Source organism: Thalassophryne amazonica, chromosome 7 (genome assembly GCF_902500255.1).
Source record: "Thalassophryne amazonica chromosome 7, fThaAma1.1, whole genome shotgun sequence".
Taxonomy (NCBI): Eukaryota; Metazoa; Chordata; class Actinopteri; order Batrachoidiformes; family Batrachoididae; genus Thalassophryne; species Thalassophryne amazonica.
The window spans coordinates 45,072,987-45,093,688 of NC_047109.1; the positions used below are offsets into that span (position 1 = coordinate 45,072,987).

The 20,702-nt window shown below is 41.6% G+C and overlaps 1 protein-coding gene across 3 annotated transcripts in view; it reads left to right on the top strand.

Moving 5' to 3' along the window:
* The window catches only part of rspo1 (R-spondin 1), a 141,192-nt gene that overhangs the window by 43,547 nt on the left and 76,943 nt on the right, over positions 1 to 20,702 (top strand). The window contains exon 2 of one of the 3 annotated variants that reach the window (XM_034174096.1): positions 6,074 to 6,757. In XM_034174096.1, the coding sequence (XP_034029987.1) occupies positions 6,661 to 6,757 (97 nt within the window). In that variant the 5' untranslated portion in view covers positions 6,074 to 6,660. Of the gene's footprint in view, positions 1 to 6,064; positions 6,758 to 20,702 lie in introns of those variants that run through there. The other 2 variants (XM_034174098.1, XM_034174097.1) reach the window with 2 other exon arrangements.

Genomic DNA, 20,702 nt, shown 5'->3' on the forward strand with positions numbered 1-20,702 from the left:
TGCTGAGCTCATTGTGGCACCTTCTAGGGTTCAGTGAATTCCCATCACGGGTGCTTCCTTTTCAGTGTTTTCAATAATTGATAGATCAAATTTAGGACTTACAAAGCAAGCAGTTTAATCTCCTGATTATTTCATGAGCAGGCTTTAGGCTGATCGGCCTCAGCTGAATGTGGTTGAGGGTGAGGGAATGCGCACGCCGTGTGTGTTGGTTAAACGGATGAGGGAGCGCAAATGGAAAACTCTCAAAGTTCACAGGTGTCACATAGCAGCACCGTAAGCTTTTGTTAGTGATTGTGATCTGACTTTAAAGAGAAATGTGTTTTCCAAAGTAGACAGACTTGGTTTAAAGAACTGTCTTTTTGCCAAATGTCCCCGTCTCCCCTTAAGCCAACAGCCTGACTGTGTCTTTAAAGTGCGGGGCGAGAGCAGACGCGGGCGGGCTGAGGTGAGCTTTTGGCAGCCTGCAGAGTTGTAGGAGTGTTGCATTGTGAAAGAGGCTCTGGCACATATCTTGGAGCCAGTGCTGGAAAAGCTGCACTCACAATCAATGAACTTGCACACCTTCTGTCATCACTCTTTCAAGTAACAAAAAAGGTGCTGCAGAACACTGGCTGCGCCACAATTTTGGCTCTTTCTCTGTAAATATGACTTTCACAGTGAGGTGTCACTGACATTGTGGGTCATTAAATGTTACATCATTAATAAACTTACCGGTGGGAATGATGGTCCTGAGTGTTTCTCAGTCTGAAGAAGGTAGAATCCTGTTCATGTACAATCCCAAATCAGAAAAAGTTGGGGCAACTTCCCACTAGTCCTAGGGTCCACTAGTCCTAGTCCTAGTATTAAGGAGAGCATGTTGAAGTTGTTTTTACATTTATGGTAGATTATATGTTGCCTTAAAGTAGGTTAGGTAATATAAAATGTGACAATTAAAAACAAGTGCAGTCACAGATTTCTGACATCTGTCAATCCGGATCCCGATCACCTTGAAAATTCAGCGGAGTCTTCCATGCCCTAATATCTATCTGTGGTGCAAATTTGGTGGGACTCCGTGAAGTAGTTTTGACGTAATCCTTCAAAGTGTACAAAAAGTGAAATCTTGACCCAGAATCTGAATATGGATCACCTCCAAAATTTAATGCAGTCTTCCAAGGCCTAATATACATCCGTGGTGAAACTTTGGTGAGAATCCGTGATGTCGTTTTCACGTAAACCTTCAAAGCCTACATAAAGTGAAACTTGATCCAGAATCTGGATCAGGATTTGGATCCCCTCCAAAATTTGATGGCGTCTTCCATGGCTTAATTGAAGTGTGAAAAGTTAGTCAAAATCCATGAAGTAGTTTTGATGTAATCCGGCTAACAGTAATTCTTCAAAGCCTATATAAAGTTGAACTTGATCCGGATCCCCTCCAAACTTTAATGGATTCTTCCACGGCCTAGTATGTATCTGTAGTGAAAATGTCATCAAAATCCATGTGGTACTTTTGATGTAATACTGCTAAGAGGCAAATAAACAGCGATGATTTTATTATAACAGTGTAACAGTGGAGTCTTCCATGCCCTAATATCCATCTGTGGTGCAAATTTGGTGAGAATTCATGAAGTAGTTTGGATGTAATCCTTCAACGGCTATATAAAGGGAATTCTTGATCCAGAATCCGGATCACCTCCAAAATTTAGTGGAGTCTTCCATGGCCTAATATCTATCTGTCAAAATCAGTGCAGTAATTTTGATGTAATCTTGCTAACAGACAGACAAATAAATAAATAAACGCCAATGATTTTATGACGTCCTTGGCGGACGTAAAAAAAAAAACAGTATTTGGTATTGCCAGAGCATGCATGATTGTGTGTCATTATAATGATTTTGACTTGTTCAGCAGCAACAAATAAGAACACAGTGTTTTCTAAGCTTTTTGACTTGTGGCTTTTTAAAATGTAATGCATTCTTTGGAAAATGCCCAGGGATGTTTTGTTCAGAGTTATTCCATGTCAAGTACAACAATTTTTGGGAAGTTGGGAAATCGACCCTCTGCAAAAATTCCAAACAGAATGACCAGAAATATGGCCCACTGAAGTTTTGGCATCACCAGCTTCTATTTTCTTTTTTTTTTCTTTTAATTTTCAGGTCCTTAGAAAACAAATTGCTTCGCAAACACACAGAATTTATAGTTTTGCATAGATTTGGACTCTGGGCTCAAATTTAATGGTAAACACAAGGCTTGGTAGACAGTCTTAGTTCAAAACTATCAAAATTAAGGTAATCAGATATTTTTTTAGGATTGCATGCTTAATGCAAAGAGAAGGGACTGCTAAAGGGTTGTTAATTGATGTTTGAATTGTGGGTGTTTTGAGCAGTTTCACCAAAGTGACACACAAAGCCACTCTTTAAAGTTTGGTGAACCACAGACAGACCAAGCCTGTCCATAACACACAGTCTCTCCATAGGTGCAGTGATTTTCGTGGGAATGACCTGCTTTTCACCTATGTGTGAAAACAAGTTGTGTGCTTAGGGTCATTGTCCTGCTGAAAGATGAACCGTCACCCCAGTCTGAGGTCAAGAGCGCTCTGGAGCAAGTTTTCATCCAGGATGTCTCTGTACATTGCTGCATTCATCTTTCCCTCAATCCCGAATCCTGACGAGTCTCCCAGTTCCTGCTGCTGAAAAAAATCCCCACAGCATGATGCTGCTACCACCATGCTTCACTGTAAGGATGGTGCCTGGTTTTCTCCAAACATGATGCCTGGAATTCATACTAAAGAGTTCAATCATTATCTTTGTAAAGAGTGGCTTCTGTCTGGCCACTTTACCTTACAGACCTGTTTGGTGGATTGCTGCAGAGATGGCTGTACTTCTGGAAGGTTCTCCTCTCTCCACAGAGGAATCTTGGTGGCTCTGACAGTGTGACCATTGGGTTCTTGGTCACCTCCCTGACTCGGCTCTTCTCCCCTATTTGCACAGTTTAAACAGGCAGCCAGCTCTAGGAAGAGTCCTGGTGGATCCGAATTTCCTCTATATACAGATGATGAAGGTCACTGTGCTCATTGGGACCTTCAAAGCAGTCAAAATTTTTCTGTACCCTTCCCCAGACTTGTGAATCAAGATAATCCTGTCTCAAGGAGCCATTCTTTTGACTTCATGCTTGGTTTGTCCTCTGACATGCACTGTCAGTTGTGGGACCTTATATGTAGACAGGTGTGTGTCTTTCCAAATCATGTCCAATCAGCTGAATTTATCCCAGGTGGACTCCAATTAAGCTGTAGAAACATCGAGCTGCTGCCCCCGCGACCCAATATATATTTCAGTTTGATATATTAGGGGCGACCATGCCCCTAATTATACTTAACTTTATGGCTTGTAATGTCTTAAACTAAGATGTTGGGGAAAAAAGTCACCCCCTTTATCACAGAGAGGGAACTATCCATAGAGACCAAAACAATTTTTTTGTTCCAGGCTGTAAACATGTTTATTTCTGCTCTGAAGTTGAACATTTTAACAAGGAACTGAATGGTTGCTTTTGAGCCAGCCTCAAGTGGCCAGTCAAGGAACTGCAATTTTTTTCCTTTTTCAGATTGGTGGGTGGTGGTGGTGGTTTGGGGGTGGGGGGTGCTTCACCTGAGGCCATCTAAGGTTTTCACTTGGCACCTTGCAGCCGTGCATCAGTGCAGTCAGCTGGAGGGCGCAGTGAACTACTGGATCCCGCTGCTCTCATTTTCTTACTCTGAGATGAAACACCTGTCTAATTTTAAGTAAAATATTAAATGACTCAGATCTATTTCAGTGTCATATAAAACAAAACACAACTGTTTTCCATTTGTGAAATGGAAAGAATATTTTCATTTGTTGAAAGGTACATTCCATCTTTCAACTCAAGCAAATATTTTTTTTACATTACACTCATAAGAATTCATTATTTGCATACTATTTATCTACAGAGCCTAAAATGGGAATTTACCTTCATACATCTCCTTATTAAACTGTTCCAATCGTTATTGAACTTGCTCCAGTGATTGGTGAATGCTGGAATTCCCTCGTGTAAATACCGACTGCTTTTAGTTTCTGTGCTGCATATACTTGGAACACCTTAAAACACATACAAAAACTTCATGCACTTATATCGACTGGTCACTTTGAAACTATAATGAGACACTATACTTTTGAATGTGAGCAATTCTTTCTTTGTATGTGTATATTCAGGTGTGTCTATGCATATATTTATATGTTGTGTGTGACTTTGTGGGTGCACTTCTGAATGTATGTCATCTATATGTATATTATGTGTATATGCATGTGTGTGTTTGTGTATATATTGATCCACTGTGGATTTTGCAAGTTTTTCACCAAAAAAGAATGGAGAGGTCTGTAATTTTTAATTATAGGTACACTTCAACTGTGAGAGACAGAATGAAAAAAAAAAAAAATACAGAAAATCACATTGTATGATTTTAAAATGATTAAGTTGTATTTTATTGCATGAAATAAGTATTTGATCACCTACCAACCAGCAAGAATTCTGGCTCACACAGACCTGTTCATTTTTCTTTAAGAAGCCCTCTTATTCTGCACTCTTTACCTGTATTAATTGCACCTGTTTGAACTCGTTACCTGTATAAAAGACACCTGTTCACACACTCAATCAATCACACTCCAACCTGTCCATCATAGCCAAGACCAAAGAGCTGTCTAAGGACACCAGGGACAAAACTGTAGACCTGCACAAGGCTGGGATGGACTACAGGACAACAGGCAAACAGCTTGGTGAGAAGACAACAACTGTTATGATTATTTATTAGAAAGTGGAAGAAATACAAGATGACTGTCAATCTACCTCGGTCTGGGATTCCATGCAAGATCTCACTTTGTGGGGTAAGGATGATTCTGAGAAAGCTCAGAACTACACAGGAGGACCGGGTCAATGACCTGAAGAGAGGTGGGACCACAGTCACAAAGATTACATTAGTAACACATGATGCTGTCATGGTTTAAAATCCTGCAGGGCAGCAAGATCCCCCTGTTCAAGCCAGCACATGTCCAGGCCCATTTGAAGTCCACCAGTGACCATCTGGATGATCCAGAGGAAGCATGGGAGAAGGTCACGTGGTCAGATGAGACCAAAATAGAGCTTTTTGGAATCAACTCCACTTGCCATGTTTGGAGGATGAGAACAACACCAAGAAAACCATCCCAACCGTGAAGCATGGGGGTGGAAACATCATTTTTGGGGGAGCTTTTCTGCAAAGGGGACAGGACGACTGCACCGTATTGAAGGGAGGATGGATGGGGTCATGTATTGCAAGATTTTGGCAAACAACCTCGTTCCCTTAGTAAGAGCATTGAAGATGGGTCATGGCTGGGTCTTCCAGCATGACAATGACCCCAAACACACAGCCAGGGCAACTAAGGAGGGGCTCCATAAGAAGCAGTTCAAGGTCCTGGAGTGGCCTGGCCAGTCTCCAGACCTGAACTCAATAGAAAATCTTTGAAGGGAGCTGAAACTCCAAACCTGAAAGATCTAGAGAAGATCTGTCTGGATGAGTGGACCAAAATCCCTGCTGCAGTGTGTGAAAACTTGGTCAAGAACTACAGGAAACATCTGACCTCTGGAACTGCAAACAAAGGTTTCTGTACCAAATATTAAGGTCTGTTTTTCTATTGTATCAAATACTTATTTAATACAATAAAATGCAAATTAATTATTTAAAAATCATATAATGTGATGTTTTGTTTTGTTTGGTTTTTTTAGATTCTGTCTCTCACAGTTGAAGTGAACCTACGATAAAAATTACAGACCTCTCCATTCTTTGTAGGTGGGAAAATGTGCAACATTGACAGTAGATTAAATACTTATTTTCCCCACCGTGTGTGTGTGTATATATATATATGTTTACCCTTTAACTGTACTTTCGACATGATTGAAAAAATGAGGGCTGATTTTTCGAGATTAAATAAAGGTTGCATGAATGAATGAAAGAATGATGCAAAATGGTACATTGGCACTGACTGAACCTGCTTCCAATTCCTCTTCTATATCTTTATCATCTTTATGTCTCTCTTTCTGTCTCTCTCTCAGCAGGTCCTGGCAGCAGCAGATGTATTGTCACACTTTTTTTTTTTTCCTCGCGTGAGCTCCACCACAAGGTATCCTTAATAAGCCACACATGTTCATGAGCCCTGAGGTCTGACCAAACTTTGACCAAACCCTCCCAGGTATCGTCCCATCAACAGGCTCACAGTGTCTCTGCAAACCTGCCTTAAGCTGTATGGATTGAAGCACCAGACACAGCTACATTTTCTTCAGCACAGCCCTTTCGACACCCCCTACACCTGACCTCGGTCACCATCACCATCACCCCACCCCCACCACTCCAATCATGCTCCCTCTCCAAAAATCAGCGTGATGGCTGGTGGTGCCTCGGGCTCGCCTGGAGTTATTTCCTGCAGTATCACCCTTCAACACACAGACTCGTTGACGCAGCAGGGACAAGACTGAAAGACAACAAAAAGACACGCCGGGGTGGAGAGGGCAGGCAGAGAGGGTTAACCGAAAAGGAGGACCAGCATTTCACAGTAACAAAGAGAACTCAGCACTCCCAGTGGAAGAGGGATCCACCTGTCCCACAGAGGAAGGGGACCCCTCCACCTGAGGCATCAGGGACTATGCAGCTTGGACTAGTGGTGCTGACAATGGTCTTCCTCAGCTCCATGGGTCACAGCGATGATCTTAAACTGTCCAAAGTGAGGAGACAGAGACGGGGTGAGTTCTTTCTCTGTTTTTGATCTGTTTTCCTTCTCCTCAGCCTTCTGTCTTTAATTTTTAGGGTCTGAGTCACAGCAGACGTCTTAAATATTTAACAAGCAAAGCAATGGCAACATTTTGTTTGTTTTCTATCATGTCCATTGTCCAACACGTCTCTGTCAGATTAAGACAATGCCACGAAAAGCAGAAAACACAAATGCACACACTGCAAAAACTGTTCCTCTCAAAATAAGACAAATAATCTGAAATCTCGCCAAACTGTCTTGTATTAAGCAAAAAAAAAAAAAAAAAAAAATCTGCCAATGGTTTAAGAAAAATTTACTTGGTGGAATTCTCAAAAGTAGTAAAATGTCTTGACACTGAATAATCAAAATGTGCCTTAAAGCTAGACACAATTCTTATTTTAAGATTAGCCTCTGTCTTCAAATAAGGAAAATATTCCTTATTACTGGTTAAATACAGCTTGATATTAGCTGGAAAAAGTTAGATACATTTTCCCTAAATAAGACTTTTTTTTTTTTTCTTATTTAAAAATGCTTGATGTGATTGTTTTTTCTATTTAAACAAAAATGAAGTTGTTTCTTTAAACAAGTCTTTTTTTTACTTATACATCAGTTTTTGCAGTGCAAAAATGTGTAAATTCAACAACAGGTAGATGCATCAAAAACATTTTGCAAATAATAAAAAAAAAAATGCTGCAAACACAGAGAACAGATATATTTTACAGATTATATGTTACTTTTTTAACTAATTTTGGAGGTCCTGAAATGTATATTCTGAAGTGCTCTATACGTTAAATAAAATCATGGTTTGGTACATTTTTAGTGCAACAAAAATGAGAAATGTAATATAAAATTTTGCCTGCAATCTTTAGGCCTGTGTTTGAGTTTCCACATTGTTCCAAAATATTTTTCCTTAATTCTTGTGAAATATATATTTCATACTTCAGTGCAAATTAAATGTTTTTTCTCCTCTTCATTCATGCATCTTTTGACAGATGCAACTAATACTCTGGTGCAACTTAGTCTGGAAAATATGGTGACCTGCTGCACATACAACAGTTCAACTTGATAATGTGTCTGCTGCAAATTCAGACAATGCACCAAAGAATAGAAATACTTTGCAAAGCTTCACAACGCAGTGGAAGTAGTAACAATACAACAGAAGTACTCAGCACAAACAGCAGTTTCTGCCCTTTGGATTTTAATAGACAGACCGTTCAGCGCATCACGATGCTCTGCTCTTTATCAACACCTACTTACCCAAACTGAGTAAGTTTATTTTTCAGTGTTATTCCTAATTTTATTCTTACATATTAACATTTTTATAATTTGCAATACACTGAAGAATACAAGTCACTAAAAGTCTGTTGTAAAACTGCAAAGCCTTTTTATGTTTGTGTGAGTTGTCTGAAATAGCAACAGATATTGACAAATTAAATTGTTGCATGTGCTGTGAATTATGTTTATATTCTACCTGATTATGAATGTTTCTCAGTTTCCAAGGTATCCTTTGATGCAGTTATCTGCTGTTGAATTGATGGAGGTGCTTTTCATATTTGTCAGTGTTTTCCTCATTTGTCAGTGGTGTCTTAATTTAATTTTCTAACAAGGATTGTCAGCTGACATATTAAGTCGCCACCTCATTTGTGCAACATCGCCAAAACATTTTTCGGGTAAAATATTCATTCAAAAAAATATGTAGGAAACACAAGATGACTTTAACACTGGGATGTCCAGTCCTGTTCCCCTAGACCACGTGCTCTTCATATGTTCTATATGTACCGGTCCACGTGACTTTTAGATCTTTGGACCTTCGGTCCGAAATGACTAATGCCATCAAGATTCATCCTTGGTGCGCCTTGTGTGGTGTACCGTCTGGACCAGGGGTAGGCAATCATGTGCCATGAAGGGCTGAAACACTGCAATCAATCAATCAATCAACATTTATTTATAAAGCGCTCTACAGCACCGACTGGTGTCCAAAGTGCTTAACATTAAAAACACAAATTCACAAAAATAAATCACATATTGAATAAAATTTTAAAACAGCACATAAAAACAGAACATGTCACCTCCCCACTAAGTGTTAAAAGCCAGTTTAAATAAATAAGTCTTTAACTTAGATTTAAAAGTGCTAGGTCAGGAATAGTACATAACTCAAGAGGTCATTTGTTCCACAGTCTGGGGCCAGCTACCGCAAAAGCATGGTCACCCCAGCGTTTATATCTTGACCTTAGAACATCTAAGTAAAGCTGGCCAGACGCCCTTAATGTCCTACTGTATGTGCGCAAAGTTAAAACTTACTGCTTACTTACTGCTAATCACCTTAGCAGGTGACTTCATTGACAATCAGGTGTGATTGGTTGCAAGGAAAACCTGCAGTGTCTCGGCCCTTGCTGCCTACCCCTGGTCTGGACAGTTTGTCAGTAACTGTTCAGTAAAATTTTCTGAAATGTAGTGAGGGCTTATTTGGTCACTGAATTTTGTATTTAGGGTCTCCCAGAAGTGCAAAAAATGGTAATTTTCATACTTATGAATTAATTGTCCACTCAAAAAACAAAACTGTTCAATTTCTTTTTCTGTAATTTTGCTTAAAAATTATTTTAGAGGCTGCCTACAGACAGAAAACAAAAATATTGGCCTTGAATCATTCTAAAGGCTCCCAAGAGGGCAAAAATACCATTTTTACACTGTTTGATTAATTGCAGAAAATTTGTTAATAGAATTTTTGTAAAATTTTGTACAACAATCCTTGGGCACTATCTGGTTATGGTACATTGGATGGTCTGATTGACCTTATTTTTTTAAAACTTGGTATTTCCCAGCTCTTGATTGGCGTAGCATACAATAGTTAATCACTAGTGAGTGGAGCAGAGAGTGCTAGAAATGATCCAAGACAGGTACAGCACCAGGAGCAGGAACAGACACCTGCTTTGACATAAAGGAAAGCACTGCTGATAAAGTATCAGTAGCACATCGTTGGAGTGTGGCTGAAACACTGAACACACTTAAACACACTGAACAAACACAAACTTGTGAGATTCCAACTGCTTGCATGTTGTGACATCTGTATTTTTCTTCTGGCTGAGGTAGAAAAATATCTTCTATTACTGTGGACTTCCACTATGTTGCCACAGTTTGTTCCTCGGGACCTGCTGTTTTATGGTTCCTGTGAACAAGAAATGTTTGAGGCTCTTTTCCAGATTTTTTTTTTCCCCCTCACTTTAGGTGTGATTATAGCTGAAGTCTTGTTTGTTAGATTAATCACTGTTTTCTATGACAACACTATTGTTGTGTGGGCTGCCAGAAGAGGAGGTACTGCTGGCCCACCACCAGAGGGCGCCCTGCCTGAAGTGCGGGCTTCAGGCACGAGAGGGCGCTGCCGCCACGGACACAGCCGGGGGTGACAGCTGTCACTCATTATCTCTTGACAGCTGTCACCCATCTACTCTACATCATCTCACTCCATAAAGACCAGACGTCATCTCCACCTCGTTGCCGAGATATCGTACTTCTATGGAGGTAACATTCTCTGCCTATTTTGATTGATTCCAAGTGCTATTGTGTTGCAGCTGTCAACCAGAGGACCGGCGTGGGTCGCGACTGTTTCGTCCTACGTCAGATAAGTGGTTACACAGACGCTGCACGAGTGTGTGTTAGAGGTGGAGGTGGCATTCCCACCATTGTTGTTACGGGGTGTACACACACCCACACTTGACTGTCTTTGCTCTTCGCCAGCAGTACCAGATCCGACAGTCGGGGACGGTGATCACCTGGGAATTCGGGACTTGGCGGCTCCAGTATTCACCAGGTTCGGTGTCGGCGGAAATCATGTGGTTCCGGCTCTTCTCAGGACAGACGTCTTCTATCCTCGAGCCTGCCCACACGTCACCTTTGTGGATTGACTGTTATCAGATTCTGAGATTGTCTGTATATTCGTTGTGCACCTTCACAACATTAAATTGTTACTTTTTTGGCTCATCTATTGACCGTTCATTTGCGCCCCCTGTTGTGGGTCCCTGTCACTACACTTTCACAACAACTATTTTGGAATTCTCTATGTTGAAGTATGTGGTACCACAAGGTTGTGTCCTTGGGCCACTACTGATCTCACTTAATATAGCTCATCTTGGTCAGGTTATTTATAGCAATGGATTAACTTTCACTGTTACACAGATGATATGCACTTTTACATACTTGTATTTACAGGTATTGCTCACTTTTACATCTCACTTTGCAAAACTGGAAGCTTGTCTGGCTAGCGGTGAAAGGACAGATGTCTTAGAATGTTGTATTTTTGAATTCTGAGAGGATGAAGATAATTATTATTGGCCTTGCCAGACAAAGACATGTCTATAGTCCATTAACATTATCTCTGAGTTACTGTGTGATTCATCATAGTAACAGAGTTAAACATTTTTGTGTGATCTAACATTGTCTTTTGCCAGTGCAGTTTTTAAGGTGTTACTGATGACACATAAAATGCTCAAAGTGAGCTCCCCAACTTGGCTTGCTGAACTTGTTTACACTTATGTGCCATCACGTGTCTTGGGTTCTCAGGATTCAGATTTACTCTGGGAAGCGAAGGTGATGACTGAGTTGGCAGGATGTCGAGCCTTTGCTTATCATGCTCCTGAGTTGTGGAATGGGTTGTCTGCCAATATTAGACTAGTCTATTTTTTGCTGAATGTTTTAAATCCAAGCTTAAAACACACCCTTTTTCTATCATCTAAAATTTGTCACAATTGGTTCTGTTTTTTTTTTTATTCATAGCTTTTATGCACAAGCTGAATTTGTTGTGAATGTTTAAATTTGTTCTTTGTGTATGATGTTTCATTTGCTTTTGCTGTGCAAATAACAAACAGCAAACAAACAGCCGAGTATCTTAATATTTTTTCAAAAACACAGATTTAAAATGTACTGTGATCATGTACTGCTTATCGGTTGCTCTTTTATCTCTTAAGACTGGGAACTAATGTTTTGTTTTGGAGACAAATGCTCAGCATGAGAAATGTAACCAATTATTCATTTGCTATACCCACTTACTGCAGTTCAGGATCATGGTGAGCTGGAGCCTATCTCAGTGGTCAGTGGGGGAGAGGCAGGGGAACCCAGGACAGGGCAGTCTGTCACTGGGCATGAAACCGTTTCCTAAAAGTTAATATAAAAAAATGGTGAACCCTTTCAAACAACGTTTGAGTTGGACGAAAGTATGTTTGCATCCTGTTTACAGCATACCGACTGTTTTTGGAGCAAATAGCTCAGTGAGATAGGAGCTGGACTATCAATATGTAGTAACTGTAACTCATATATAGGCTCAGAGGCCTGTTGGCACCTCTGCTCATCTCTGGGTTCTGTAGTGTGAAGTGGATGAAAATCTCTGGCTGCCCCTGGATGGGATCCCAGTTCAATGCAGTCTACCTTCCCAGCTGTACCCATTTACAGCTGGGTGGATCCGAGTCAGTGCAGATACAAATTCAATGATCACACTTAAAAAAAAAAAAAGAGTCATGAGAATAGTACATAAAACAATAACACGAAGTTGGGATAAAGAAGCAGAAACCGTCTGAAAAAGGGCGACAAAACACAAATTGGGGAACAATCAAAAATTCTAGCCACCATCAGGAGGGACACATGGTCAGACAGGCATGAACAAACCTGCGGAGACGGTTTTGTGCACACAAGTGTGCACATGCACGAACACAGTGCAAGCACATGAAAGGTGTGATACCACATCGTGCTCATACAGCAGCAGAAGCAATCACATCTACAAATGTACATAAATCAATGAAAATGTGTAAGGACAAAATAATGACAGAGCACAGAACATTATAAGAACAATGAATGTACTGTTTAAATGTAAAACAATCATGTTACTGGTAATGATTATGTTCTCACTGGAAAAAAAAAACACACACACACAAAAGCAATGTTTCCTGTTACTCTGTCAGCACTCTGGCAAAACTATTTCCATCAGGATTAATAAAGTACTTCTTATTATTCTTATGATGTGTAATGGATGCCTGATGACTTGACGGTCTGTGTTAGAAATGACGGAACACGTGGATTTTGTTTTGTCTAGTAAAATATTTAAATCCTGTTATAAAGAGCAAACAATACAAGAATTATCCGCCTTCCCAAATGTACATGAACCATGGCCACGGATGTAAACAAGGAAGTAATTTACTGACATGAATGAAGCCATGCGCCATGAAGCCATATCATGAACACATCAGCCAGCTCCATGTGTCCAGCTGTCCAGTGCTCACTGAGGCGCAAAGGTTATATGTTTTTTTTATTTATTACCATGTGAGGAGAGCCCTCCAATGCACACGCATCACGGTGGTGTGTTTTGAGGTGATATTTTGCATGGCACGATATGTGTTCACTAGCTGTGCATAGCGATGACACAGAGATCAGGTGCAGCTTTGACTGCATGCTCATCACTGTGAGCTGGGCATGATCTTTTATTTTTCCCCATGTCACCATCATTTGCACACACTCGTACACCTCCGTGCCCTGCATAGGTGGTTGGAGCACATGTGACAATATGTGTTCCCCAGCATTGCCTTGTGCTGACACGGCAGTCAGTTTGAGGTGCAAACAGACGAGGAACACATTCACTGGCCATGGGCCATGATCAGCTCCCTCCCTGCTTGATTTCAAATGACACCCAGTTCATGATTACATGTCTGCCACGGTCCCCTGACAAATAGATAACTGTAGTGGGTGTGTACACATGTGATAATGTCAATCAATACGGACATCACATCATGGACAAGCAACATGCCCACCTTTGCAGTGCAGCAATGTGCTTACATAAATGGGCTCACAGCTCCAGGCTGTGGCGCAATTGAGCTGCTCAAGCTGATCTTTCTGTGAGGCTGTCACTCAGGTTGTCACATGACGAAAGGACCATGTGGACATTGTGATCGCGTGTCACGTGATGTGCCTGTATGGTCAGATGGCGCGTTGACGCTGTGACACGCAGCTGGGTTGGGTTTTTACTTTTATCTCTGTTGTGGTGGTGTGGGATTGGGATATGCCATGGTGTTCCACAGATGTCAGCTGTTCCATCATGGACATGACAGCCATCCAGGTGTGCGCGCTGCACTGACAGCAATCACACTGCATTGCAGCCACTGTTCGAGTTTTTGCAACCTCAGCCGCACCTCAACTATAGGCTTGTGGTGTGTGTGTATGGGGGGGTGGACAACACACTCACATGCCATCTGAGTTGGGGAGGTGGGCGGCACAGTCCTACCCAGTTTCTTTTTTCAGGAGTGATGGTAGTGCTTCAGGCCTGTTTATGTAGTGCCTCCTCTCATCTTTGTCATTTATACAGAGATTTCTCATCCCGTGCTAATTGCCCATTACATTAATCCACCTACCCATGTAAACTAGTCTCATCTGAACAGGGTTAACGCAAGACATTGTTAATTTAGCCCAGTTGGATGCAGATATTCAGGAAATGTGTTTTTCAGAATATAGCAATACATTTTCATGACATATCTTAAACCACGTAATGAAAAATGATTACCTTGGCTTGCCTCTCTCCTGTTGGAATGAGTACAATATCCTTCTGCACTGCCGGTGCACATGGATCCACTGTGGACACTCTGAGTGTCCTGTTACTGCAAATTTAAGATGATGGATTGTCACATATGTGTTAAAATCCAGATCTTGCTTTTCCTTCATCAAACCAAGTTGGCAAATTGCTTTTGTGCAGATTAGCCTTCATGGTGAAAGGATGATGATGTAGGTTGGAGGCATCAGGTTGAGACAATTTGCTCAAACTCATTAGAACAACATGTAAGGTGTCCTTTTGCAATGGTACAGCTATGTGCACAGAAACAGTTCTGTTTGTTTTACTGGCTTTTGGGTTAAAGTTAAAGTTTCTCTTTTCACATCAGCACATTGTTAGATTTGTAGAGTTGTTGTTAACATTATTCTCCAAGACAATTATTCGTGAACAATGTAACAACTGGCTACAACTGCAGAGTTTGAGGTTACTGTGACTCACACTTGGAACAATGTACTCCTGAAATAACCTATTAATGCTTTTAGTTTCCATTTTATCTCTGAGAGGCAGGAAGGCAGATGTGATGGATTTCTGCATGAGTTTATATGTATGTAGAGCTGTTAATCATCTCTGACTGTGGTGTTGTCTCTAAGTGGCTCCGAGGATATCGGTGTGAACTATAACACACTTACTTCCAGCAATTCTGAACACGTGTGTGTGTATAACCTTTTTTGCCTTTTAGGAGGATGAGAAAACTAGATTAATGTCTGAGCCTGGTATTGTTTAAAAGCATCTACAGTGTATTCATAAAACAAATTGAACTCTGTTGTGGACTGTTACTGTATGTGCTTAGAAAAAGGACAGGCACCTTGTCATTCTACAGACAGACCAGGTTCTGTAGTTTTACCACAGCAATTTGAAGAGAAGAAATAATACACAGTAAATTTATCAGTATCAAGGAGGTTTCTGTTATTCTCCAAATTACACAATTTTAAGTAGTGAATTGAAAATATGCTTAATGGGAACATCTCATCTTCAACTGCTTATCTTGGATCGGGTTGCGGGGGCAACAGCTCCAGCAGGGAAGCCAAGACTTTTATGGGACACAGTGGCCACCTCTGACTGTGGGATCCTGAGGCGTTCCCAGGCCAGTGTGGAGATATAATCTCTCCACCTAGTCCTGGGTCTTCCCTGGGGTCTCCTCCCAGATGGATTTGCCTGGAACATCTCCCTAGGGAAGCGCCCAGGAGGCATCCTTGCTAGATGCCCGAACCACCTCAGCTGGCTCCTTTCAACACAAAGGAGCAGCGGCTCTACTCTGAGCGCCCCACGGACGACTGAGCCTCTCACCCTATCTCTAAGGGAGACACCAGCCCATTTCGGCCACTTGTACCCAAAATCTAGTTCTTTCAATCACGACCCAACCCCCATGACCATAGGTGAGAGTAGGAACGAAGATTGACCAGTAGATCGAGAGCTTTGCCTTTTGGCTCAGCTCCCTTTTCATCACAAAAGTATGGTAGAGCGAATGCAATACCGCCCCTGCTGCACCGAATGTCCGGCCAGTCTCACGCTCCATTGTCCCCTCACTTGTGAACAAGACCCCAAGGTACTTGAACTCCTTCACTTGGGGCAAGGTCATATTTCCTATGGTACTAGTGCTTCCTGTCTTACTGTGATTGTGAGACTTGGGCACTAACCAGTGATCTAAGGTAACGACTGGTCGTCTTTGGTACCAAGTCCCTTCAGAGGATCCTTATGTACTGCTGGAATGACTGTATCAAATGAATGTTTTCTTAAGGAGAATATGGTGAAGATTATCTCTTGCACTGTGAGGGAACATCAGATATGAGGTTTTTGCCATGCAGGCTATTTTGTCTGGGCTTGACCCAGCACACAGACCTCAGCAACTGCAAAAGACTAAGGGTATTTCTATGTTTCACCTGTTTGTGGTTACTTTTGAGAGGCGGGGACAGATTGCTTGTTTGTCTGCGGAGTTGCCATCCCGGACCCAATGTGGTTCCCTAGTGTGGTGGATGCGGCATTGAGGAGCACCAGCACATGGGCCATACCTTACCTAAAGTTACTCAACAAATGGTCCAGTGACTGTGTACAGTCCCCCAATAGTCAGAAGTTTATAGATTCAAACCCAACCTGGTACCTTTGTAATGGAGAGGGTTGTGAGGGAAGCAGAGAAGAAGGGCCAGGCTGCCAACCATTAGTGAACTGACAGAACAGCGCTGCTTGTCCAGGGTAAGAAGGATAATCAGGGACACTTCAGATCCCTTTAACAAACTGTTTTCCCTCCTGGCCTCAGGTAGATGGTACTGTAGCCTGAGGTGCAAAACACACAGATTCAGGGACAGCTTTTACCCAACCACCATAAGACAGTTAAATAGAAATCGATAGAAAGAACTGTGCAATATAGAATGTAGGATATATAATACACTGTCACATCTGGTAGCAACTTCATCCTTGTAGCATCTTCATATGTGCAATATTCTGTGTCCTATATTTATTTATTGTATGCTGCATATATACAGATACAGTTATTGGTAGATTGTTTTTTTTTCAAACCCAATCTATCACTATCACACACCTTGAACTTTTATTGTGTTTTTATTTATTTGTGCAGTGCATAAATATTTCATTCTGTGACAGCGTCTGTGATTTTTTTTTTTTTTTTACTGAATGACAGTAAAAACAAGTCTAAGTCTTGTGGGTGGAGTGTACGTGTCATTTCACACTTGTTTGTCTTCCTTCCATAATGTGAAGATGTATCTCAGTCCCCAAGTGTGTTTTTACACTGAAAGCATTTGCAAATACATATGCAAAGGCAAACACAACTCTTTCAAAAGTATTAATTTAACACATAAAGAGTTGATATATAGAGACAATTTTGCTGTGAATGAGCTCAAAACACACATCATCAGCTTTTATTTGGAGGGTCCTAATTGTTATGTTTCTTTGTTTTACCCACCTGTTTCTCATAGGATATAATGCAGTTGGACAATCTAATGTGGTGATGTTTAATACAGGATGCAAAGTCTTGGTATTCAGTTCCTACCTGAAAAACTCCATCTGGCGTTTTTCCTTATGGCCCCTTCACACATAGTGCGACATTTGGATGGCATTTGGATGAAACAACGCGAAACAGTTTGAAATTAGCACAAGAAACATCATGCCAATGGGCAGGCATGCACGAACACAGTGCAAGAGTTCATGCACGCACCGGTGTCTTTCCAGCAGAGCAGGAACAGTGCCAGGTACAGTACATGGCGCCGCTTATGTGGTATTAAAAAAAAAAACAGCCAGTACCTGTGGAACCACATCGTAGGGATGGTGATGGTCTAGTGGTTAAGGCATTGGGGTTGAGACCAGAAGATCCTCAGTTCAAATCCCAGCCTGAATGGAAAATCACTAAGAGCCCTTGGGCAAGGTCCTTAATCCCCTAGTTGCTCCCGGTGTGTAGTATAGTGTAGTGCCTTGTATGGCACTGGGGGTGAATGTGAGGCATTATTTGTAAAGTGCTTTGAGCATCTGATGCAGATGGAAAAGCGCTATATAAATGCAGTCCATTTATTTTGCCGCTTATGTGGAATAAAAAAAAAGAGAAAAACACACCACCCACTGGACACAAACTCACGCCTTTCAAAAGCTCTGCTTGCCAGTCAGTGACTTTACCACATACAGTAATGCGTAACACCATACATAGTAAGGATTGTTTTATCTTCTTGTTTGGATGATTTTCTTCTTATGGTAAGCCCTCTGTATTTACTGTTGTCCTGTATTTTTCATTGTCGACTTTGACACAGATATGTAAACCTCTTGCAGGGTATTCTTGATTTGGCCAAGTGAATTTGTTGGGTGTTTCTTCAGTGGGAGAATTCTTTGCTCTTGTTATATTTTTGGTGGTTTGCTGGACTATTTCTGAGTTTGCCAAATGTTCTGAGTGGTGCAACACTGATCTCGAGTCCAGACCTGTCTTCTTGGCAGTGCAATTCAAGACCACCCATACTTCATGTAATATGGAGCCGTGTCAGGAAGGGCATCTGGAATAAAACTTGTGCCAAATCAACATGCAGATCCATGCCAGATCTGCTATGGTGACCCCCAACCATAAAAAGAGAGAAGTTTAAAGAACTTACTTTTCTGTTATTTTCTCAGTTGTTACAGCGATTGTATTACTTGCCTTTTCAGCAAGCTAATATAAGCCACCAGGGGCCTCACGTACAAAGACTTGTTGTGGATTTCCTACTGAAACATGGCGTACGCTAAAACCCAGAAACTGGCATAAGCACAGTAATATCCAGATGTATCAAAGTGTGCGTACGCATAGATCCAAACACATTCTGTCTGTACATCTCACTGAAGATGGAATTGAGCAGGCATCCAGACATACCAAGGTCCACCCTTTCCACACCCCTATTTAAATATGCAGATACCTTTAAATAGGCCCTGGGAGCTGGGAATCCCCCTCCATCAGATTAGTCAACATGAGCACAAAAAAGAAATTATACTGAGTGTGAGCTACAGATGATGGAAATGACGTGGAGACATGCTGGGATAGTTTATTTGGTACCCTGTCACATGGAATAAACATGAAACTGGAAAAACTCCAGCAGGTGATTTCACTGATGAAGTCATCCCATCTGCACAAAGTGATGTTAATCAGTGAAATCCCCTGCTGGAGTCAGTGGCTGCAAAGAAAATCTGCACCCACTTGGCCCTTTCTGGAATATTTTGGACACCACTTCTGTAAAAGCTTTGAGCTCAGAGCAGCACGCACACACACTGACGTTAAAACAGTGAAGTGCACCATGGCTGACAGTGTGTGGCATTCACATTACACATGCATTTATTGACAAATACTGAACACAAGGAGATAATCGAGGGCCTGGTAAGAATCTCTAGTTTCACAATAAAAAAGAAAGCACATTAATAATAATAACAAAAACATATTTGAATATGCACATGCCCAAATGTGCCCGCACTGATTTTTGTTCAGAACAATTACACAAAGTATTTAACCACCAAGCAGCCATCAATCACACACCATGCCAGCCCCTGGCCTTTTCCCAACCCAACCCAATTCATTTGCGCATCACATATGATTTGTATGATGATGGAATGAAATTGTTCCCTATTAACAAAAACAAAATCATCATGTAATGGTGCCTTTATAGCAATATGTATTCAGATGATTGTGTTCCACATAACTGGCATGGCTCAGTTCAAGGTTGACTGGCACACTCCTGACCGATCGGCCACCTCCCACTGGAATGCTCTTGTTGCCAGGAAGCCCAGCGTGGTCAGCACCTGTGTGTGCACCTGGCTCCTCGCTGTATTGCGTTCTGGGCCGGCCACAGTTCTGCGTGCAACTCCAGTAACAGTGGGCTTGGTAATCGGAATCGGCTTATGAGCCACTTATTTCCATTCACAAGTACATCCTCACGTTCCCAGAATACTTGCTCTCCCCCGATTGCACCATTTGCAAAGTCTTCTAAGAGTGCTAATGCAGCCATAGTTCAGGCCATTTTCCTCATCACTTTGTGCATGCTTTTATATCCACTCATATAATTGCAAACATGTGGGTGTGTTAATTGTTCATATATGTCTTTAGTGTGTACATCACTGATGACATCACGTTTTCACATTATTAACAGTTCCCAGCATCACCTCTATGTATGTGAACCAATAGTTGTAGAAATGTACATACCTCAGCCATGGTGTTCACGTGGCACACCACACATTTCCACAGTCATTTCACTTTTGATACATCTGAACATTAGCATGGAGATGGACATGCGAGGTCTGTGAGAAAAGTATCGGACCTTTTTATTTTTTTCAAAAACCATATGGATTTCAATCACGTGTGATTGCATCAGTCAAGCTTAAACTTTCGTGCGCATGCATGAGTTTTTCACGCCTGTCGGTTGCGTCATTCGCCTGTGAGCAGGCTTTGTGTGAGCAGTGGTCCACCCCTCTCGTCTGATTTTTATTTATCTGAACGATTCGGAGCTTTGCTGCATCAATTTTTTCCAGAAACTGTGAGAGACCTCCAGGTGGACACCATTTGGAAAATTCAGATGGCTTTCAGGGACGATTTTATGGGGATTACACAGATTAAGGAGTGCTCCAGCCGGTTTAAAGACCGCCCACAGCTGCTGAGAGCGCGCTGCGCTCCAAGCGCCGATTGACAGGCTGAATCAACCAGATCATTTCCAACGTGAAGGCTTTGTTGATCCGGGACGCCGTCTGACTTACACAAAAATGGCAGAAGACGTGGACATCAGTACTTTTTCGACACATTCCACTGTTACAGGAGTTTTTTTCATGGAAAGAGAAGCAGAGGGATGCGCCACAGAGCCTTTCATGGCGCGGGACAAAACCACCTCCATGTTGGTCTCACAGGACG